At 42.7% G+C, this 23,998-nt stretch overlaps 1 protein-coding gene across 24 annotated transcripts in view; it reads right to left on the bottom strand.

Moving 5' to 3' along the window:
- The window catches only part of BLTP3A (bridge-like lipid transfer protein family member 3A), a 73,014-nt gene extending 49,596 nt beyond the window's left edge, over positions 1–23,418 (bottom strand). For 3 of the 24 annotated variants that reach the window (XR_014062073.1, XR_014062074.1, XM_081520051.1), the window contains exons 1-4: positions 23,077–23,397; positions 1,631–1,793; positions 1,492–1,530; positions 664–755 (exon numbers count right to left, since the gene is read on the bottom strand). Coding sequence is in view for 13 of the 24 variants with exons in the window: in XM_081520051.1 (XP_081376177.1) it covers positions 664–755; positions 1,492–1,530; positions 1,631–1,793; positions 23,077–23,120 (338 nt within the window). In the remaining 11 variants the exon portion in view is untranslated. Of the gene's footprint in view, positions 1–663; positions 756–1,491; positions 1,558–1,630; positions 1,794–3,107; positions 3,353–4,783; positions 4,880–8,685; positions 8,874–13,961; positions 14,030–22,142; positions 22,279–22,736; positions 22,940–23,076 lie in introns of those variants that run through there. The other 21 variants (XM_081520053.1, XM_081520050.1, XM_081520059.1 and 18 more) reach the window with 21 other exon arrangements.
- Between the last annotated feature and the right edge of the window lie 580 nt (positions 23,419–23,998).

The raw sequence follows: 23,998 nt of genomic DNA, 5'->3' as shown, positions 1-23,998 counted from the left end.
CTGGTGGGTGAGTGCTAAGGAATCTGCCTGCCAGTGCAGGAGACAAGGGTTTGATTCCTGATCCGGGAAGATCCCACATGCCGCAGAGCACAGCAACAAAGACCCAGCACGGCCATAAACACTAAATAAATAAACTAAATAGAATAAATAAAAGGGATCAACTATCAATAAACTCAACAGCACGGATGAATCTCAAAATAATTATGCTGAATAAAAGAAGCCACTAAAAACTAATACATACTTCATGATTTCACTTAGAAAAAATTATAGAAAATGCAAACCCATCTATACTGACAGAAAGTCATTGTCTGGGGATGGAAGAGGAAAGGGCAGGGAGATCAACAATAGGTTTGAGGGAATGGATATGTTATTATCTTGATTGTGCTGATGGTTGCATGGACATATACATACTGCTAAATAAAGGTAAAGAATTCAGCATTTATCCTGACATTCCTGTACAAACTGTATTTCAAAGTAATCAAATATTAATAGTTGGTGAAAGAAAGTTCTCTATAAAGTTTTCTCTATAGAAAATCACAACTAATAAATGCAACAGGAAAAAAGAGCTATAAAATCTCCATAATGAAAAGTTTCTAATTTTTAATTAAAAGCTGATCTGGACCCATTGATACACTGGAAATAATAGGACCCAAAGAAACTAACCTCTGTCCTGAAGCGAGGGCAATGGGAGACTGTCCATTGGGCGGCCGAGGCTCCTCACAGGTCTTCATCTCCACCTCTACCTTATCCAGGCACTGAAATAAAAGCCATGGAGACCTAAGCATCTGCACAGAGCCCCACACAGCACAGACTGTCTTATCTGTCTCTGAGCTCCAACACCCAGTTGAGTGCTGTGCCCACAGTGGACCAACAATAAATGTTTGTCGAATGAATGAACAAACAAACTAAAATACAAAGAGAGGCCTCATCGTCACCCTTCCATTTCTATTAGCAGCAGAACTCCATGACAAGCATGGGATTAGCTCACAGCAGAAAATGAAAACATAAGTCCGAGTTATAGAGATATTACTATTCCTGGGGATTCCAGTCCTTGGGATATATGTGTGTGTGTGTATATATGTATATATATACACACACACACATATATATATATCGGTTCCCAAAGGGCTTTTAGCTGAGAATCACCCAACAGTCAACGTGAATAAATTTCTAATTTTTCCTCCAATAGGAATCCAAAGGAAATGTAAAGACAGAAACTGGACAGCAAAACTTGTCATAAAAAACAAAATTCAAAGCAAAACCAACTCGGGACTTGTGTCTCACTGCTACTTGCTCTACTGCACAGCAGTTCTAGAAAAAACCCAGACAACAGTCACCCCGTCTCACAGAGGAGCTCACAAGCCAGATGGAAAGCACCCACACTCCCAGAAGGGACAGCCTATCTAACTCCTCCCCATCTTCTCTCAGCTCCTTTAAAACCTTACCCCCGCCTTCCCCATTTAATTACTTGCAATCAAGAAAGGGCATTACCAAGCAAATTGGGTGTGTCTTCAACTTTGTCCACTGGATCTGAAAGAGGAAAGCAAAGACTCAGGGCTATGGGAGGCACCCCTCACGAGGGCGGGCCTGCTGGCCAAAGAGAGCAGCAGCCCTCTGACCAGATTCTCACCCGGATCGAGGCCCTGTTGCAGTAGACCCGAGTGATGGCTAGCCAGGTGGGGAGCTCCAGCACGTTCTGTAGAACCTCTTCATCCAGCTCCAGGTTGGTCAGCTGGCCCTCCCCTTTCAGGGTGCTCAAATTGATTTTGTCCGGGGAAAGATTCTTAGTGAATCTGAAAAGAGTGATGGTAAGCAGCTATTATTTCCATGGAAATCTGCCAATGAGCATTATAACCAAATAACACATTTCAATATGGAGAAATGAAAAAGTTAAAGAACAAATGTGGACTAACAACCACACTATCTCCAGACAGTGTAAGATGTTAGGTGAGACATATTCTGTCACAATCGCATCATCTTTCTACTCTAGAACCTACAATAACAATTCTGGAGAAACGGTTATAGCAGCAGCAATACAGCCTTTGATATAATTCCCATATAAAACCAGAAAAACTAGATAGCAACTTAAAAGCTCATGGTTTAGTTGATAAGTTGTGTCTGACTCTTTTTGCAACCCCATGGACTGCAGCCTGCCAGGCTCTTCTGTCCATAGAGTTTTCCAGGCAAGAATACTGGAGTGGGTTGCCATTTCCTTCTCCAGGGGATCTTCCTAACCCAGGGATCAAACTTGGGTCTCCGGGACTGCAGGCATTCTTTACCAACTGAGCCACCAAGGAAGCCCTTGAATAACATTAAAAACAAAACTATAAGATAACTATAAACCCCCATATACAAGCAGGAGAGGAAAAAACATTAACAGCCACAAGACATGAGTGCTACAAGCAGTTGTGCAGATCAACAAAGAGGAAAACAACAGGGCATCAGAGAAATCAGACAACAGAAGGACCCCAAGATGACCAAGTACTCAATGAAGAGTAATGTGGACCAATTTGAGAATAGCGACAGAAACTGGAGGAGTTTTGGGCAAGCGGCCTAAAAGAGCTGAAGCAATCCAACCCTATAAATTATTGGAATTCACCAAGGCTCCTTTCTAAGATGGGCCCCCACACTGAGAAAAACTGCTGGGAGAGTAATCCAAACTGAGCAAGACAGAAATGAAGAAAACAGATAGTCCAAATAAAAGTTGGGCAGGGTGGGGGGGACGGTAACGGACCAGGATGTATCAGAAAGCAAGCCATTATATTTTTAAATACTACTCGAAACAACAAAAGAGGGAATTCTATGAGGTTAAACAGATGAAAAGTAACAGATTAATTACTGGCTTGTTAAGTAGGGTAAAGCAAAACCCCAGATCCTTACATATACCTTTACTGATGTGAAAAAAGAACACAACCACTTACGGCCTTGCCAAAGGGACTGAACCTGAATGTCATCCCGCTACTGGTCCTGTTGCTCATTTGCAGGAAATACAAAGGTAAACTGCTGAACTGTACCCTTAGCGTGCAATCAGCAGAATTCAGGCCGTGGGAAACTCTACAGGTCAAGGGGCCTGGACATAAACAATTCACACAGGCCTGTGCTCTCACTGTTTCACACTGTATCGCTTCTCATCCTGCTGACGACCCCAACTGTAGTGCCGATCCTGTTCCCGATGCCAATTTTCTTGCTGTTCACACTGCTCGCTGAACCCAGGGTAGCCAAGGCACAAGCTAAGAGGCTGGAAGAAGACTCAAGGAGCTGTAGGAACTGCAGACACGTTTATTCTCTCCTGAGTGGCATGGCAGCCATAACACAGCCTCTCTCCTGGCTGATGCAGCAGCCGTCGCAGCAGCTATAACATAACCATAACGTAGCCATAAAGTAACTTCATATAACATAACTATGATGCCGCTCCAATGTAGAACCAATGCAGCGGCAGCCAGGGATTTCACGGTGAAGCTCACACAGGCTACTGCATAAAGTAGCCTGTGACCAAGTGAATACCTCGTGACATGCATGCACAGTGCCATGAGTGATCTCAGCTGTTACACAGCCATGCAAAGTCATTGTTTACAGCACATGGGGTGAGAGGGTGTGAGAGCGTGGGGCCAGAGAGCCTGACTGGTGCCATCTTGTTAATATCCCCACACACACTGTCTCCAGCCCTTGCTCCTATGCTCTTGCCACCCACCCCTCTTCCTGGAGCACCTTCATCATGATTTGCCATTGAAGACTCAACTCTGACTTCTCACTGAGACTTGCTTTCCTTCAACTCGTGTTAAACTCATACCTTCTACATCCCTAGAATTTAGGTCATCATCAGAGAGGGTCTTGGGTGTTCTCTAATTTTCCCATATGTAACCACTGCTACGCAATGAGATGTTAAGCCCCGTGAGGTCAGGGGCTGAGTGTTACCTGACAGAATACCAGCATTCCTGCATACCCTGTAGCCAACTGCCCTGCTGACTGACTGCTCCCAGCTCCCTCCTCTCATCTGCTGGCTGGATCGATTTAAGGCCAGGTCCTCAAAGGGTAACCCTGGCTCCTGTATGACAAGCTGCCTGACGAATCTCACCTGTGTGAGTTCTCACTGCTGTTGCCACTCACAGACCCTCTCTTCTCCCTAATAATGAATTCCACTTCTGCTTCCATCTGTAACTACACTTAGCCCCTGCACATACTAGATGCTAACAGTTGAATTTATGGAGTTATATGTTGTTTACTAACTTTTTCTTCCACACAAATCCTTTCCTTTTTACGAAGCTGTGTTTCAGTGCTTTTGGTTTCCCTTGAACCCTAAAATCATGACGGGCAAGAGTTTTCTCTCTACATTTTCTTCTATGGTGACTAACATGGTACTAAGTAAAAGGGCTCTGTAACAATTTTTTAAATGATAGTAAAAAAAAAAATAGAAGTTTAAAAACATACAGTACTGTATGATATTGAGAGACACATAGAAATGCACTGGCATGATAACAACAAATTCTGGAAAGTGCTTGACTGTGGGACATGGGGAAGTGTCCACAGGAAGTGTCACCTGTAGGGTCAATGATTATTTCTCCAGTTGGGAGGTAAGTGCATGGCTCTTCATTATATTACTCTTTTTACCTTTCTGCATGGCAAATATTTCACAATAAATCCACCTAACATTTCTATCAGTGACCTACTGTACATACGTACTGTTGGGAGAGCTACTCCCCCATGGGTCTCTCACATTACCAACTGAGCTCATGTCTTGTTGGGTAAGAAAAACACAAAATGCATGACCCTGACCACTCCTTACCCAAGCCACTTCTCAGGGCTGTGTTAGGAAAGAGCAGCTTTGAGGGATGAAGCAATGTTCCTCTCCAGTACAATGAACGGGCTTGCTTACTAGGTACTGTGAAAGCAATGGATTCCCCAAATTCAGTGTTCCACCCCTATAGCACATACAGGCATCCATCTGGGCCCATTCATGGGCCCATTCATACCACGCCTGGGGGACCTGCGGGGGCACGAGGGGAACTAGCGCAGACCTACGCTTACACTGCTTACAGGGCCATGACCAGTAAAGTCCTTTCTCTCTGACCCAAGAGTCTTGAGCTCTGCCGGCAACCATGAACCGTGGTAGGCTATTAGCATCCAAACAGGGTGAAATAAAATCCTAGACCTTTACACATACTTTCACAGATTTTAATTCATAAAAAAATTTTCATCAACACTTACTGAGTATGAATCTATATTAAAATAAGTTTTCTATAATGGCTCCTATTCTCTGAAAACTAACTTGCCACAGAGGGAAAGAGAATTCTTTTCCTATAAAGCATGGCCATCTACACGGAAACAGGACTGGGTATGAAAGAGAAAAAGAGAACGACTTAAAAATACTTTTAGTACGTAAAACAACAACTGAAAGTAAAGGAAGATATACAGCACAAACCCCCCGGGGAACCAAGAGGAAACACAGTCTTGAAGGATGGAAAGAAAAGCAGAAAACAGAACTCAACATTATTTACATAGAATCACTAGGTACCAGGTGGCTTTCTTTTTCAAGCCCCTTTTGTAGTTAAATAAGATATTACAATTATTTCCTTCCAGCACCCTTCCTTTACTCTTAAGTATTCAAGGAAGCCACCTCAGCTTAAAATGGGGGTGGGACATCCTTCAGAAGAACTAACCTTAAAGATAATTTCTGAAGACATAAAATTAATTTTGAGGGCTGTGTGTCTCCTTTCTCCTCTGCACAGACTTGGATAAGACCCCACCTCCTCACCTCAGTGAAGAATCATGGTAGGAGTGAGACAGGATAAGGATCCCTTTAATATACAGGAGCAGGGAGGAAAGGCTGAGAATCACTAAGAGAAGCTAATTTTGCATCTGATAAAAAGCCATTTTCAAGAAAAGAAAGTGATAGGAACTTTTTGAAGTATGTTTCTCTCTGAAAAAAGAGGAACATACTTCAAATAGAATGAAACAAACACAGACAAGAATAAGTTATGCTGCTTATTAGCACTGACATTTTCAGAGTGACTATACTAAACAGGTACCATATACCTATGCAAAACCTAATCTTATTTGTGTGCTCAGCTGCTCAGTCATGTTTGACTCTTTGTGACTCCATGACTGTAGCCCGCCAGGCTCCTGTGTCCACGGAATTTTCCAGGCAAGAGTACTGGGGTGGGTTGCCATTTCCTACTCCCGGGGCTCTTCCCGACCCAGGGATCGAACTCCTGTCTCTGGTGTTTCTGCACTGGTAGGCAGATTCTTTACCACCAAAGCACCTGGGAAGCCCAACCTTATTTACAGCTCCATAAAAAATAAATGTCATTTTTCATTTTTTCAAGCCTTAAAACATTTTATTAAAGTACATTTTCCTTTGTACCAACCACTCTGAAAATGAACATTATCTCAATTAGTCTTCGCAATACCCCATATGAAATATGCATCATTATCCCCATTTTAAAGAAAAAGAACATGAGGTTCAGATATGAAGTCATTTGCCCAAGGTGAACAGGGCAGGAAGAGGCAGAGCGTGAACCCAGCTCTGCTCACCGGACTTTCTTCTACTTACATCTTCGCTTAGTAATATATTCCTTCAAAACACATCTGGCACAGAATAAATTTATAAGCCATCTCAGAAATGGTTAGAGGACATCCTTTCCCTTTTTACAAACTACCATGGCTGTTTAGCTGCTTAACCTGTATAAGAAGAAAAATCTGTTTTTTGTGGGGGGAGAGGGGGATAAAATTACAGTGTACCTCCATCAGAGACCTTTCTGCACTTCACCAACTCAATCAGATTAATAAAATCTTTCTTAAGTATGCCCAGAGCTAAGTCACCAGCATTCTAGCAGTAATGCCCAGTCTCTACCAAGACACTGACAAGGGACCACAGAGGTTACTGTGCCATCAGCTCTGTGATCAAATATGCAAGTAAGTAAGTAATCATGAAAAACTGAACAAACAAAATGACCAAGAGTTCTTTAATTATGCTCTAAGGGCTGCTGACAGTACAGGCAGGTTTGCTGGACCACCATGGGCTGTTCTCCCATAATAGTAATAATGATATACATTTGTTTTGTTTTTTATTTATCAATTAACTTTTAGGAGACAACAAAAAAATAGATATTACCTTACTGCTTCTCAAAAATGCAGTAAAAATTTCTCAACTGATTTTGCATGTATTTTATCATAATAACAAAGAATAGGTAAAAAGGTGATCCATGGGTCCAGTCATTGTTAGAGAGGTTTGTGGAAGTCTGCTCAACCAAGCAAACCACTGACCTGAGATCTAATCTGAAACTATCCAACAATTTTTGGCACAAATTTCATTCAGCATTTGTGTTCCTTATCCAGAATGATATCACTGAGTCCAAGGGTGACTAAAAAGGCTAATGGAAGCCTGTTATTCATTGTACTTCAAGAATGTGGGAAAACATTTTCTGGCCATCTGTTACTGTTACAAAGCATAGAAGCTAAGATGAAATCAAGATGGAAAAACAGACTTGGATCAAATTTCATTTCTCCCAGAGCACTGCAATTTGAAGAGACAGCAGACAAAAAGCTCCCAGACATCTTTGTGAAAATGGACCACAATGTTGGGAAGTGACAATTCTTAGATTTGGAGAGTCACAGAATTTCAGAGCTAGAAAGGCATCTTAAATACTATCTTAGTCCAAGCCTATAATTTGCCAAAAAAAAAAAAATACCCTGCAGTATCTATTTAAAATGTACTGTTTTTAAGTATATTCACATAGATGCAAAAACATAAGCTTAATCAATTTTAGAACATTTTCACTACCTCCCCAAAGAAAAACAAAAACAAAAACAACGCTGCAGCTATCATTCCTAATCTCCCCTTGCCTCCCAAAGCTAGACAACCGTCATTCTATTTTCTGTCTCTATAAATCTGCCTATTCTGGACACTGAATATAAATGGAATCGTATAACATGTGGTCTCTTGTGATTAGCTTCTTTCACTTAGTATATTGTTTCCAAAGTTCATCCATGTTGTAACATGAATCAGCACTTTGTTCTTTTTTTTTTAAATATAGCCAAGAATATTCCATTGTATGAATATATCACATTTTGTTTCTCCAGTATCAGTTGATAGACATACGGGTTATTTCCACTTATCAAATATTATGAATAATGCTACTATGAAAACGCAAGTACAAGTTTTTGTGTGGACTTACAATTTTATTTCTTTTAGATATACACTTAGGAGAATTGCTGGTTCAAATGGTAACTGGTTTCCTTTTTAAGGAACTGCTACATTGTTTTTCAAAGTGGCTTCACAATTTTGAAATCCTATCAGCAGTATTTGAGAGTTCTAACTTCCCCAGATCCTCATCATCACTTGTTATTATCTTTTTTTTATTATAGCCATCCTAGTAGCCATTGTGGTTCTGATTTGCATTTCCTTGATGGTCTCATGATGTTGAATATCTTTTCATGTGTTTCTGGCAATTTGTGTATCTTAAATATCTATTCAGACACTTTGCCCATTTTTAACTTGGTTACTTGTTCTTTTATTTAGTTGTCAGCCATTATTTCTTCAGAGAAAATTTGTCTTGTTTTAGTTATCTACTGCAGCATAATAAATCACTTAGTGTTATAAAACAGAAAGCATTTTATTAAGTTCACATATTCTGCACACTAGAAATCTATTCATGAAATAACTGGGATTGCTTTTCTCTGATTCACCTTGGAAGAGATGAAAGGCTGGGAGCTGGGACCATCTGGAGGCCTCTTCACTCACATGGATGGGCCCTGAGCTGGAATGTCTCAAAGGCTGGGCTCAGCCAGGACGGTTGACTGCATACCTACATGCAGTTGCTCCATGTAGCTTGGATATCACTTTCACCTCTATTCAGTTGATTATAAGTAAGCCACTAGGGTCAAGAGAAAAACATGTAAGGTGATAGATATCGTTGCAATCAAGCCAGATATCTTATTCTCTCTCCTGTCCTTCTAGGACTCCAACTGTTGTTTTAGTCACTAAGTCGTGTCCCAGTCTTTTTGTGACCCCATGGACTGTAGACCGCAGGCTCCTCTGTCCATGGCTTTTTCCATACTGGAGTGGGTTGCCATTTCCTTCTCCAGTGGATCTTCCTGACCCAGGGGTAGAACCATGTCTCCTGCATTAGCAGGTGAATTCTTTACCACTGAGCCACTGGGGAAGCCCCATGATATTTAACCTCTCATGAAAAGAGAAAACTCTTTTCAGATCTCACCAAGATCTTATTTTTCACCCATCAGAACAACTGGGGAGCCCCTGGACTCCAAGTACATATATTTGAATATTGTTCCATAGTCAACGAGGCTCTGTTTTTGTTTTTCAATCCTTTCTGTTCTTTAGAGTAGATAATTTCTATTCCTCTATTTTCAAGTTCACTGACCATTTCTTTAGCCACCTCCAACCTGCTGCTGAGAATAAACTTTTCAGATATTGTACTTTTAAGTCCTAGATTTTACATTTGTTTTTGTTTTTTTTTTATATTATCCATTTCTCTGGGGAGAGTCTCCATTTGTTCATTTATTACTACCAAGTTTGCTTTAAAGTCCTTATGTGGTAATTTCAACATCTGAGTCATCTTAGGATAATTTCTATTGACTGCCATTCTCTGGACAATGAGTCACAGAGGCATTCAGTTATTATTGTGTACTGGACATTATGGAGATTCTGGATTCTGCCAATTTCCCTCCAAAGAATTTTGTTTTATTGGGCAATCAACTCGGGCTAGATTCATACTCCAAACTCTGTCCTTCCTGTAGTGGACAGAAGCTGAATTTCAGCTCAATTCTTTCAGCTTTCAACCACCGCCTTTTCCAAGCTCCATGGAGTCTTCCCCCACGCATGTCAAGGATTAAAGCAGATTTTAGGGCTTCTCCTTCTTTGTTCCCTTCTCTCTAAGATGTATCCTTTCATTTTCCAGTCTCTCTTATAGCCCTGAATTCCATCCTCTGGCTCCCCAAGTAAGACTGTAAGACTAGACTTTTGCTTGAGTGCTAACCATCACCCACCATGCAAACTGGAGAGTGTCCTCAGGCAAAAATCTATAGAAATGAGAATCTTACCCAGTGTGATCCCTATCTTTCAAGTTTCCTGTCAGTTTCTGCCTCATTTTGTCAACTCTGCAAGGTCTTCGAGTAGTTGCTTTTTATATACTACCTTGAGTTCATAACTGTTACAAGAGGGAGGCTTTGGTCGATGTAAGATACTCCTATGGTGTTAGAAGTAGCTTTCCTGCTAGCTCTCATTATGTTCTCCCCAAGAGGCAACCATGAGGTGAGTCACCAAAAGTGCATATGACTGGATGTGCACAGACAGACCCTCTCAGAGCAGGGCGGCAAAGAGTGATAGACAAGTTACCTTCTTGGTCTGCTGGTGAAGTGCTTGTCACAAAGCTGTAAGCAATATTAAAAAAGTATAAGGAAAAACAAGTTTCCGCTATACAGAAGTAATATGTATATAGACAGTAGCTGGGCTTTCTTAGAGACTAAACAACAACAATAGATAGTAGTTATAATATGCAAATAGACAATTACTATATGTATATATATATTCTACTAAAATTGCTTCTTTCTTCAGTGAATACCTTGGGCATTTTATAATGTCAGATTTTTTAATGTTTTTTTAATAATTAGAGAGTGAATCTATAAACAATACCTCTGTATAGATGCACTACAATTTAATAAAGTCCCTACTGATTTATATTCATTTCATTAAATAGCCTTTTTCACTTGATTCCTTCTGTAGGATGAATTCATAGAAGTGAAACTGCAGAGTCTACATTTTGACAGATATTGCCAAATTTCCTATCACAGACATGATACTGATTCATACTCTCAACAAATACAACCAATAGTCCAAATCTTCCCATACCAAGGGTAGCTTGGTCATTTGAAGCACTCCTATTTACCCTAATCCCCATCCCAGAATTCTGGACATTCTAGAGAGGCTCTCCTTCCTTAATTCCCAACAACAGTCCTGATGAACATTCTAATTCCCTCCTCTAAGCCTGGAGCCTTGCTAGTCTTGTTTACCTGAAACACTAATAACTGGATCTGGTTTGATCCACTTTTCATCTAGAATTGAATACTTGTAAATTGGCCTACTGGGGCTTCCCTAGCGGCTCAGATGGTAAAGAATTTGCTGGCAATGCAGAAGACCTGGGTTTGAATCCTGGGTTGGGAAGATCCCCTGGAGAAGGTAATGGTAACCCCCTTCAGTATTCTTGCCTGGAGAATCCCATGGAGAGACGTGTCTAGTGGGCTTCAGTCCATGGGGTCGCAAGAGTCGAATATGATTGAGTGACTAACACAATGACAAACTGGCCCACTAGCAAAGCAAGACATGTTACCTATTGATTCCTCATCTAACTGACTGTTAACATATTTGACCACCACCTAGAATATGGCTGCAATTTCTTATTCATCGTCTTTTCTATATATCTTTAAAAAAAAAAAGCTTTTTTTAGGCCATTATGCACACGCAGGATTGCAGTTCCCCAATGAGGGATCAAACTCACATCCCCTGCATTGAAAGTATGCAGTCTTAACCACTGGACCATCATGGAAGTTCCAACATACCCTTTAACTGATCATTCTTGAATTAAGACTGAGATGGGGAGATCTTCATCAACTGTAACTCAGAGACAGCTGCCCTCTGCCCTCTCAATTCTTCAACCACTCAGTTCCCATAGACACTGGGTCCCAGGTTCTTTCCCCTACACTGGTCTTGAAGATATTACACCTCATGACTCAAGTCTTGGCATGTCTCACTTTGTTAGAAACATTTGTCATCCTAACATATTCCCCTTAATTTCCTTTACTTCCATGTCATGACAATTTTCAAATTTAAATCAAGAGTAAGAATTGATGAATACTGTATTTCTAATTTCAAAACCTACACAGGCTCTTGGTTTAACCAGAGTGAAAGTGTACTTGCTAATGCTCAGAAAAGGAAGGCCTATTCCACTAACGGGCATTGCTGGTTATTCACTATTGAATGAGAACAGATATTTCTTTGTGGAAAAGCCTTAAACAGCTATTTAGAGAAGTGTAGCAGGCAGATTATCTAAATTTTTAAAACTGCCCAAGGAGAAACTAAGGAAAAAGGAAAATCATACCATACACTGAGGGTGCCCTTACTTTTTAAGCACAACTGGCCCTAATTTTGACCAAAACATATGCTTATTTTAACAGGCATAGACTACTCAAAGTTCTTTCTTTCACATCTGATGGTGGAAGAAAAGCCCTGTCAAAACCTTTGAGTAGTTTCCCCTACAGGGATCATTTAATAAACAAACACCTAAGATAGCTTCCCAGGTGGTGTGAGTGGTAAAGAATCCGCCTGCCAATGCAGGAGATGCAAGAGATGTGGGTTTGATCCCTGGGTGGGGAAGATCCCCTGGAGTAGGAAATGGAAGCTCACTGTAGTATTCTTGCCTGGAAAACCCCATGGATGGAGGAGCCTGTTGGGCTACAATCCAGGAGTCACAAAGAGTTGGACATGACGGAATGGCTGAATGCACACGCACGCACACGCACACACACGCACACACACATCACCACACCTAAGATAGCAGCACATTCAACTAAGATTTAGTAGGTTCAAACCAAATAAAGTAACTGTGGAAGACACAATGAAGAGTTTAAAAAACAAACAAAGGTCTCTAGAAAGGACTATGAGCTCCTCAAGAGCTGGAACTGTATCATTTAGATCTCTGTCTAACTCAAAACCCAGATAAGGATGTTCAATTAATGTCTACTGATATTAACAAGAAGCAAATAAATGACAACTGCCAAATAAGTGGCATGAACTAAGGGGTATATCCAACAATCTATCCATATTCTTTCACACATTGCAAATCAACTATATGTCTGATTATCCAAACATGTTAAACCAGGTTTAACAGTGTCATCTGTAAACACAAAAATAAATATAAGCTGTGAAGCTGAGGTTAGAAGGTACACGCTTCCCATCTGCAATAATTATTAAGTGCCAGGTTTTTTAAAAGTAGAGAGGGAAAGACAGAGATTAAGTACATTCTGAAAGCTTATCTAAAAGCTGTTATAATAAAATATGGTATCAGAAAATATAAAAGAAAGAAGATATTTCTCTGAGAACAAAAATTATTTTTAAAGTAATAGCTAACATTTAATTGCTTACTCTATTCCAGGCACTGTCCTAAGCACTATCTTATACATTTTTAATTAATTTCTCACAATGACCCCATGACATAAAAGACAGCCACTGTCTCCAATTTATACATGAGGAAACCTAAGTGTGGAAAGGTTAAATAATTTGTCCAAGGTCACAGAGCTAGCGAGCTAGGATTCAAGATCAGGCAGACTGGCTCAAAAACTTGCAGTCTTGCCTACACTAAACCATCTCTGCGACTTTAAACCAAGTCAAGAGGTATAGAAGTTTGGAGAAGAGAAACTCCAGGTGCCTCAGACCCAGGTCAATGGCAACAGAGAACAAGATGAGCCCTGTCCAGATGCTTTGGCATAGTAGTCAGGCCTCTATGACCTAGCCAATATCCTTCTAGCTGTATTCCTTTAACCCACACTGCATGATTCAGAATCACATGTAGTCTCCTAAAACCACCTGTTGCTTCTCAGCCTCTGCCTGGCATCACCCTTCTGCCCCTGACTGTCTGTGCCCTGCTGGCTCCACGGATGCTTCTGAAGGCTTTACTGGGCCCAAGGTTTACAGGTCTATTTAACTCCATTGGCAGGTAAGTCTCTGAGCAGGAATCTTGTCTCATTTGTCTCTGAGTTCCTGTATGCTTGGCATACAATGCAGATGATCAAAAAGTTTCTGGGAAGAATTAATGAATAAATGGTTTCAGAATCAGAGTCCTCAAAGACAGCCCAGGGTCTGGGGCTAGCCAAAGGGGAGACCAGGCTCCATATCTAAGAGTGGCTGAGGCACCACCTGCAGCTGAATATCCAACTTTCTTGCAACAAACCTTCCTCACAGAGGCAGAGGAACTTCTCTTGAGGGTTCCGAGGACCTAGGAGCCACAGCCAACTCCACCTGCAAGGAAGGGATATCCTTCAATACACTGCCAGGCCTCTCCTTTCGTATCAACCTCTGTCGAGACATTTCCTCAAATGAAATGAGTTCCTGAACACTGCAGCCCCTTCTTTCACACAGGTTTGAAAGAGAAAAAAACAGATTTCAAAAAAAAAAAGAGAGCGAGGAGAAAGAAAGAGAAAGAAAGAAAAACAGATTTCTCTTAGAAAAGGGAAATGTATATTTTCAGCTCTGCCTGGGAAAGCACTACGCCAGATGGCAGGAGGAAGTTCAGCTAGAATGAACCGAGCCATCCCTAGCTGGACTGTCCACATCTCAGAACTCCTCGACTTTCAACTGACTCATAAACTGCTGCCCGGACCCCTGCCCCATCCTCACTGCCATGGCAACAGAAACCGGTTTTGGAAAATAAAAAACACACTTGGAGCTTCCAGAGTGTCTGCGGGCTGAGGAGCTATGAAAGTAAGAGCGGCTTAGCGGAGCTGACCCTGTAGGACATACCATGAACTGGCGGTGATCTAACTAGAATAGCATTCCTGCTCCCAAATATGTTCTCTATTCCTCCCCCTGACTTAGCTGAAGTCATATATCCTAAAGAGCAGGGAATTCTGGTGACAGAGCAAGGGGAGCAGAGAATACAGGCCTGGGGGTAGCAGGGTAAGGCAGCAGAGGACGGAGGGAAGAATCGGGCCAGCGGGTGCATGACAGAGGGGCCTCGGGAAGTGGGGAAGAGACAGAAAGGAGAGAGGAGAGCGTGGATCAAGAGCAAACCAGCTGTTTCACATTTCGGCCTAAGTTGGCGCTTCTCAGCCCTGACGGACTCAACTCTACGAGTGGTCTTGCCAAGAGTGACAACCTTCTCTAAAATAATGTTTAAAACAATCTTTCCCAAACGTAGTTGCAGTCCTGGAACGTTCACTGTAGTTTAAAGCTGCGCGGGGAATTCCCTGGTGGTCCCTTCCTTCCACTGGTTAGGTCAGGACTCCATGCTTCCCTCTACTGCAGAGGGCATGGATTTGACTTTTGATGACGGAGGAACTAAGTTCCCACAAACTGCATGGAGCAGCCAAAAAAAAAAAAGTTATGCAGTACTTTGTGTTTACATGTAGGCTTATATAATCTAAACAAGTAATTCACCTCTGTAAGCATCTAACATTCAGAAGTCAAAAAGGACAAAGGACAAGGAGTTCCCTGGTGGCCTAGTGGTTAGAATTCTGGGCTTTCACTGCTATGCCTGGGGTTCAATCCCTGGTCAGGGAACTGAGATGGAGTAAACCGTTTGTTGTGGCCAAAAATATATAAATAAATAAATAAAAAGACAAAGGATAATCCTTCTTTGTGTGAAACGATTCCGCATACTGCATGACATCAGCATCTCCAGCCCACTCATTGAATGGTCATATCCCTCAGTCAGAACCGGGAAAAAAGGCCTTAGGCCTTGCTGAGATACAATGATCTCAATGATCTAAAGATCTTACTCCAAACTTTTTCTTCTCCTTCTTCTCTCCTCCCCCTTCACATGGTTCCCAAACAACCAAGACCCAGATCTCCATCTAGTGAAGTTATATTATATATAATTAACACACTGTGGCTTTTGTGGGATGAGAACCTATTCAACAGTTATAACACTATTTCTACTACTGAACCACACACTCCAAATTTCAAACTTAGAAATAAATTTTGAGAATATAACACTTCCATCAGTCAGAGACTTAAATACACTGACCTCTCACCATCAAAGTGCTCATTCTTTAAATGATAAGTTGACATCTAAGCTATATATCTCCAAGGCACTATAAAGACTCAGTATCCATGTAAAATGATCATTGCTGTTGGCAAATAAAATAACATCAATCCAACATAATTTATGATACATCTAGTCCTCATTCTGTGGCAAGAAGGTACAAACTACCTATCCTTTACCTAGACTGCTAATATGTATTATTCTTACACTTTAGTTTTTCCCTTTACTATAGATATTGATTGATTGATTTTCCACTGCTTATACATATTGGGAAATGTTCCTTAGCATCCATAATCAGCATCAGTAGCACTTTCTTCATCACACAAAGATAAAAGGTCCCTTAGTGACACTGAGTGAACTGGATTCCCTTGCCCTTCTGCTCCCCTACCCCTACCCTGCCCCAGTCTGAGGTTCCCTGAGTTACAACCATGCATTCTCACGCCATATACCTTCTCCTGCACCCACTTCACACACTCAAAACATCCTCAGACCCTCTGGTTTTCAAAGCAGTCAAGGGACATAATCCCCGCCACATGAAGGTCACCCCCAAGTAATCACAGATAATTAAGCTGCCCAAAAAAAAGAACCTTTTTTCCCCCCAGTGATTCATGTCATACTTACAGATTATTTTCCAACCAGGTTTTGTATTAGGTGCAGATAACTAAATGGCCTCTATTTTTTTCTTGCACTCTGAAAATATAGTATATAATTGTGCTATATTCTTAAACTCCAGATAAGTAAATTCTCTAAGGACCCAACCCAGTATATACATCTCAGGTATTTCACCTATTCTGAGACCAAAGTTTACCTTGTAGTATGCCTTGGCAAGAAAAAAGTGACAAACAGGACCAGTCCTAGTTTCCTTCTCTTTTTAAGCAATGATACAGAGCATTCATCTCTACTTCTCTGCATTAAAATGTTAAGAAACATAATTCTTAAATGTTGAAAGAATTATTCATTTGGATAAGTTAGACACTGTTAGTGATCTCTCTCGAACAACTTTAATAAGTAGTAATAGTCACTGTTCACTGAATACTTTTTCAGTACCAGGCACTTTTATACATGATTTCTAATCCTCAAGACAAGTGTGCATTATTATCCCCTATTTTACAGATAAGGAAACCAAAGCTTCAAGAAACTAAAAGACTTGCCAAACACCAGCTTACAAGTAGCAGAGTCAGAATGCACAGCCACCTTTTAGAATTCAAAGTCCGGGTTCTTTCTACTACAATAACATGCTGCTCAATCAGCTTTTCAAAGCAGCTGATTTCATTATTTGTGAACCATACATTAAGCTTTTTATGTCAGATACATATGACCACATCCCTTTGAAATTCGTATTGCTTATAAACGCTGCTTTTTTTAAGACACAAGACAACCACTTTAGGGTAAAAGAGAATCACCTTTGGAAAGGTATAAAGATACTAATAAAAAAAACTATTAAATTCAAATGTTAGTTCCTTTTTTTTAATTTTTATTTATTTATTTTTTTTAGTTTCTTTAGTAAAGATAAAAATCTATGCCAGGGCTTTCACTGCTGAGGCCTGAGTTTAACAGCTGGTCGGGGACCTGAGATCCCACAAGCCACGTGGCACATTTTTAAAAAAATAAAAGCTATGCCAATGGGGTACTAAACTTATAGAACAGAAAGAAATTATTTAATATCCAGGCTAGTCTGAATGCCAAATATTTAACAAAAATTCAAACACCTAAAGAACAATCCCTCTTTTCTCTTAAGGTAAATGACTATACTTTGACAGGGAGCAAAGCATCACGTCCATTCCAAGTAAGAAATGTTATGGGTTAATGGTTACAAATTACCCTAATTATTTCCACAGAACCTGCCCAATTGGAACATTTCTTCAAAAAGATCTTATGTTTCCAAGGTTCTGACATTTGCTTGTGACTAAAATTCACAAACAAATCAGAATTTGAAAATTAAACAAAGGCACAAATAAAGGGGCCATCTGGTTTATCACAGATGAAGTAAAAATATTTCAAAACATACCCACCAGAATGGCTAAAATGAAAAAGATGAAAAATACCAAGTGTTAGCAAGGATGGAAAACAACCAGGATTCTTATACACTTTCAGGGGAAGTGCAAACTGGTACAGCCAGTTAGGAAAACTGCTTAGCAATATCTATTAAAATTTAACATACACATATCCTGTGACCCAGAAATTCCACTCTTAGGTATATCCACAACAGACACACTTATTCACCAAAGGATATGTACTAGACTCTTCCTAATAGCACTATTCAGCACAGCTCTGAACTGAGAAACTATACAAATGTCCATCAACAGAAAAATGTACAAATAAATTTAAGTATATTCATATAATAGAATAATAGCAATGAAAACAGAAAATCTACAAATTGATACAACAGAGATTAACCTCACAAAAACAATGCTGAGCTAAAGAAGCCAGGAATGAAAGTATACATTCTGTGATTCCATTTATATAAAGTACAAATAAAGACAAAACTAATCTTTGCTGTTAGAAGTCAGGACAGTGGCTACCCCTTGGTAGAGGTAATGATGGGGGAGACTCAGGGAGCTCCTTGGTGCTGGCTAATATTCTCCTCCTTCACATGGTGCTGGTTGTTCAATCTGAAATCCTCAGATGAGATGCATCAGAGCAGTAGAGAGATGAAGGAGCCTGGCTCTGGAATGGGAGTGACTGTGTTAGGATCTCAGTCCCACCACTTACTGATATAGGGCAAGTTATTTAACTTCTCCGTGTCTCATTTATTTCTTCATCTATTAAATGGGCCTGATATCTCCTTCACAAGGTTAGGCTGAGGATTAAATCATCATAAGACTTATAAAGTGCTTATTCTCACAATTGGCTATTACTATTAACTATTTGCTAGGTCAATAAAAGTGCTTCTTCAGAAGCAAGATAAGATGAGGAAGAAAACAAAAGATGTATATGATTGTACTATTACCAGAAAATGTACAAAATAATTATTCAGGAAATGAAGATGATAATAAGTAAGGCCTAATCCAAAGGAGTGTGACTCAGAAACCGAGGCAAGCCCTACCCACACAAACCTTTACCTAAACAGGCCCTGGCCAGGCAGTCAGCCTCTGAGTGGGCAACTCCAGCAGTCCACCGGGGACTGGCCATGGGATCTCTCCAGGATGAGGGCACTGATCAGAATCTAAGAAAGCTGAGCTCACAGTCAGGTTCTCTTGTTCTCTGAAAGGACCCCGAACTCTTCTATGTCTCTGATTTCACCTAACGCTTATGTTTTTTAAAACACCTATCATGTTATCAGCCATGTCTCTGTCACTTGGAGTCACATTTCCTGCGGCCATTTAGAGTAAATAATTAAGACTTCCGCTGGCTTTCTAAAAGAACCAGTTGAGTGAGTCACAGTCACCTATACCATGGACGTGTCCCTAACTTCTCTGGCTATGTTATGATAGCTACTCTTCATTAAACTCTACTTTCATGCCAGGCACTATAGTAAATACTTTATCCCCAATTTCTCAAAAAATTCTGCTAGGCATGTAGTATTCTCTCTTACTCTCATCTTTTACAGATAAGAAAACTAAGGCTCAGAAAGGCTGCCCTGTATTATTAAGTGGCAGAGTAGGAAGGTGAATCTAGCTTGTCTGGCCCCAGAGAAAACTCCCTTTCCATGAGCCATAGTCCTTCGATTTACAATCCATCATATTTCTTCCTATTTGTACAACAAAAGGTCATTAGCTAAGGGGATCTAAAACAAGAATCATCTAATTGAGTGAAAAATCAATTTGGAGTATTTTTTAAATTATTGTTTTTGTTCTAAGTAAAAATCTCCTCCTGGGTTTATTTAAATAAACACGGAACATAGGAGCTACGTGTATTATACAGCGGTCATCCAAACCATAGGTGAAAGCCCTCAAAAGAGAATTGTGCTTCTTCCCTGTTGAATCCCCAGCACCCAGCTCAGTGCCTGGCCTAGAGTAGGATCTGGAACATCACCTCCTTCAAATTTTGTTTACCAAATAGTCTACTGATAAGTAGGGTGCATTCCAACAAGACACTTTAATATGCAAAACTTCATGAGCAAAATGAAACATAATATAGGAGTCACTGGGATATCCTTCCTGCTGTAGGATACTCCTCCAGGGCAAGCAGCACTGTCTTCATCAGCAACAAGCAATTATTAAACACCTACAAATATTTATTTAATATAGTAACCCAGTATCCCAACTCTCCTCTCTCTTTCCTCATCAGGTTTGGCAAGCCACAGAAACTGTAGTTCCCCTCCAAGCAGGCCAGCCTCTGAATGTGTAGTAGAGACCATACATACAATACACACATACAAATGTCACCTGTGATTAAGGAAGTTTTTCCGAGTTAAATCAACAAGAAGGCCTCAGGAGTTTGACCTTTCCCCCAGTCAGACCTACACCCTAGCAAAAAAGGCAGCCCTGAATAACCGTCCACCCTACTCCTCAGTCAGCCACACAACCCTGAGGAAACAAGAAATTTCTACCAATGTCTAACACCTATTCCTGCTGCTGCTGCTGCTGCTGCTGCTAAGTCGCTTCAGTCGTGTCCGACTCTGTGCGACCCCATAGACGGCAGCCCACCAGGCTCCGCCATCCCTGGGATTCTCCAGGCAAGAATACTGGAGTGGGTTGCCATTTCCTTCTCCAGTGCATGAAAGGGAAAAGCGAAAGCGAAGTCGCTCAGTCGTGTCCGACTCCTAGCGACCCCATGGACTGTAGCCTACCAGGCTCCTCCGTCCATGGGATTTTCCAGGCAAGAGTACTGGAGTGGGGTGCCATTGCCTTCTTCGACACCTATTTCTACTTCATCTAAAAGAGATACTTTGTTCACTAAGGAGTCACTGAATATGTCAGCATATACTATTAAAATTTTTCTTTAAAAATTCTATCTTCTTTAGCCCCCAATTAAAATAAATAAATTTATATTTTAAAAAATTCTATCTTCTTAGAGCGCAGAAAATGAGTGTACCATATTACAGCAGAAGTGTACCAGAATCAGGAAGCAGAAGTGTACCAGAAATGTACCAGAGGTGTACCAGAATTAGGAAGCCAGGTTCTATTTCTCTACCCATTTTTTAGCCACTCCATGGGGCTTGCAGGGTCCTAGTTTCCTGACTGGGGGTTGAACCCACGTCCTTGGCAGTGAAAGCACAGAGTCCTAACCACTGGATCGCCGGGGAACTCCATCTATTTCTCTACTGTATCTTCCACAGCAACTTAAACAAGTCACTTATCCTTCTAGGCTTTTGCTTCCTCAGTCATAAAACGAGGTGCTGAACTAGGGGTTATTCAGGGCATTCATTCAAGATGCCTTAAGAGGTTAAGGCATGTGTTTTAAGGGATTCTTAACTTTCCCCACCATGGGAACTTACATAAAAAATTATCTGTTTGCATATGTGGTTTTTCTGGAAAAGTCTACGGCTTATATCAAACCGTCACACAAGTTGTGGCCTCCCAAATAACCATATTGCGTGCTTTATTGAACACTTCCTACGCACCAGGCACTGCACTAAGCCCTTGTATATTAACTCATGTAACCCTCACAATAACCCTTTGAGTTAGATACTACTGTTATCCTCATTTTATAGTTAAAGAAAGTAAACCAAAATCAGCCTGACCTCTTAAACACAATGCTATGTTAGGTAAGATCATCTCTAAACCCAAAGATTGTCTGATTCTGTGTTCATTCAAATTAATGGTTTCCCTTTAAATTTTCTGCCTCATTTCACAATCATTAGTGGTACACATGTCTTTACACAGAGCAAGCAAATTCAAGGCACACCCAAATGAATGTTACCTGAGAAAGAATATACTAGGGAATTAACCCAAGTAGAGGATCCAAAGGCACTTTCCAGCTCCAGCTTCTAATCCGCTTTTACTTTAAAACATGGTGTGGTTATTAGCCAAGACATGAATCTGAATCTAATTACTAATTAAAGTCTAAAATCAAGTAACAGTAATTGGCCAAAGTGTCTGCCAGAAGAGAGGACGCAGTGCTAGCGACAGTGTCTCACACAGCACTCACCAAGGCAACGAGAAGACCAGAAAAAGAAAGGAGAACAAGGCCTGGGGTCCCATGGTGACTGGCACCCCCCCTACTCCCTCCTCCTCAAAACCACTGACCACTGCGGAGCCAAGGGCTGGATCACCCTCCACGTGAGAGACAACAGCTGTCTAAAGGTATCGCTAAGCCCTTCCCGGAATAAGGAGTGAAAACGAAGTGAAAGGCTAGCTTCTGATTTTTCTGGACACAAGTTCTGACAAGCTGCAATCCTAACTCAGGGATCAGCAGTCACCCAGTTACAAGCCAACAGTTTTGCGCGCCACCCAGCTCGGGTCCAAATGACTTGGCGGACGTAACATTGCTTATCTGATCGCTGCAAAGCAGAAGTGGGCGTCGTTAGTTCTTTTCACAGGCTGTCCAAATATCCCCCATATCTTAAAGGGAAGGCTGTTGAAACTTTATGCTCAACTCTCATGCCCTTTCTCCATTTAGCCTGTGTTAAATGAGAAGAGAAGCCAGGGAGGGGAAAAGGAGATTCGAGGAACGGCCAGAGTGCAAGGATTACATCTTTTTCAAGAGTGATGCAACAGGGTCAGCCAGACGACGAAGAGAAGGAGCTGGGAACTTCTGGGAGGGAGAAAACCAGTATCGCGGGTGGGAATCTGAGCGGAGGATGGGTTCTGAAGGACTGGGGGACGAGGTCACTTATAAGTGAGTGGCTGGGGATGAAGGGTCTAGTCCGGAGCAGAAGGAGGAAGACGAAGACCAGGAGCGGGCAAGTGGGCGGGTAAAGAGGCGGGCAGACGGCCCCGAGGGAGGGGCAGCAGCGCGGAGAAGACGCCGCGGGGCGGGCAGGAAAGAGTGGGAACCGCGGGGGCCACCGGGGGCCACCGGGGGCCGGGCAGAGGGCCTGGGGCGGGGCGGGGGACATGCAAGGGGGAACGGGGTGACCTGCCCGGCGGTGTGGGAACTGAGGTGCGCGCGGCCGGTCAGGAGATCCTTGGGTCGGGAGGGCCGGGGGCTCTTCCGATGGGAAGCAGGGCCTGGGCACCCGCGCCGGGGCAGGGGCGCCGGGCCCCCAGGGCCCAGGGCCAGGGCAGAGCAGCGCGGTGACAACGGTCGCGGCCCCCGAAGCGGGCTGTCCAGCTCGAGCTGAGGTGGGGATCGCCGCCGAGTCCCGGCCCCGGGGCTGAAGAGAGGGAGGCCGGCCCGGAGTACGGCTTTTAGGGAGGAGGATCGAAGGGGACGAGGAAGGGCCCGGGACGGCCGGGGCCGGCGCTGGCGCTCTCACCGGGACAGGTGCTTCAGGATCTGCTTCTTAATGAGCCCGGCCATGCCGGAGCCGCGGCCCGCGCGGAAGGCGGGCGGGCGGCTGTGGCCTCCTCAGCCGCGAGGGAGACGCGCGGCCCCTCACCTCGCCGCGGCGCGGGGACCGGATGCCGCCGCCGCTGCCGCCACCATGGCGCTCTCCCGCCCCTGCCCTGGCGCCGGGAGCTCCGCCACGATCCCACCCACCCGCGCGGCGACGCGGAGACCTCGCGCCGCCAGCCGGGCTCCGCCGCGGCCCGAGGCGCGCGCGCAGCGGGAGGAGGGGCGCGCGCGCGGCGGGAGGAGGGGCGCGCGCGCGCGCGGCGGGAGGAGGGGGGCGCGCGCGGCGGCGGGAGGAGGCGGGGCGGACGGACTCCAGGCTCGCTCTCAGCCGAGCGAGATCTGAAAGGCTTCGCCTGTCAGCTGCCGGAGTTTCACACCTCGGCTGTCGCCTTGAAGAATCGAGGAAAGGCGGCGTTGTCTCTAATTTTTTTTTTTTTTGCAGGAATTCACTAGATAATTGCACACCTCGCGGTCCACCTCTCGCATTCATTTCACTCACACATTCACTCATTAGCTGAGCACCAACTAACTGTACTCCAGGAATCGAGCTGGGGAGTGAAAAGGAGTTTCAAGGACCTCGCAGGCTCACAGTACTACGGCACTCTGCTGCCTTGCGCTGAAGGCTGAGAGGGAGACGCCTCGTCATTCTCTTTCAGCCTCCATCCAGTTAGCCAGCGGGTAGATGCTTACTCAGCCCGTACGCGGTGCACTGTAGAGGCCGCCATTCCCAAATGCCGGGGGCAGCAGCAAAGGAGGCGGTAACTTTAAATGACCGAGGACTTCAGAGGTCGCCTTTTTTTTTTTTACGAAGAAGGAAACTGAAGCCCAGGGAAACAGCTGAA

This window comes from Giraffa tippelskirchi, chromosome 8, assembly GCF_054371585.1.
Source record: "Giraffa tippelskirchi isolate mGirTip1 chromosome 8, T2T-mGirTip1v1.2.pri, whole genome shotgun sequence".
Taxonomy (NCBI): domain Eukaryota; kingdom Metazoa; phylum Chordata; class Mammalia; order Artiodactyla; family Giraffidae; genus Giraffa; species Giraffa tippelskirchi.
The sequence above is the reverse complement of the archived record's forward strand: the minus strand, read 5'-3'. Positions and strand labels throughout refer to the sequence as shown.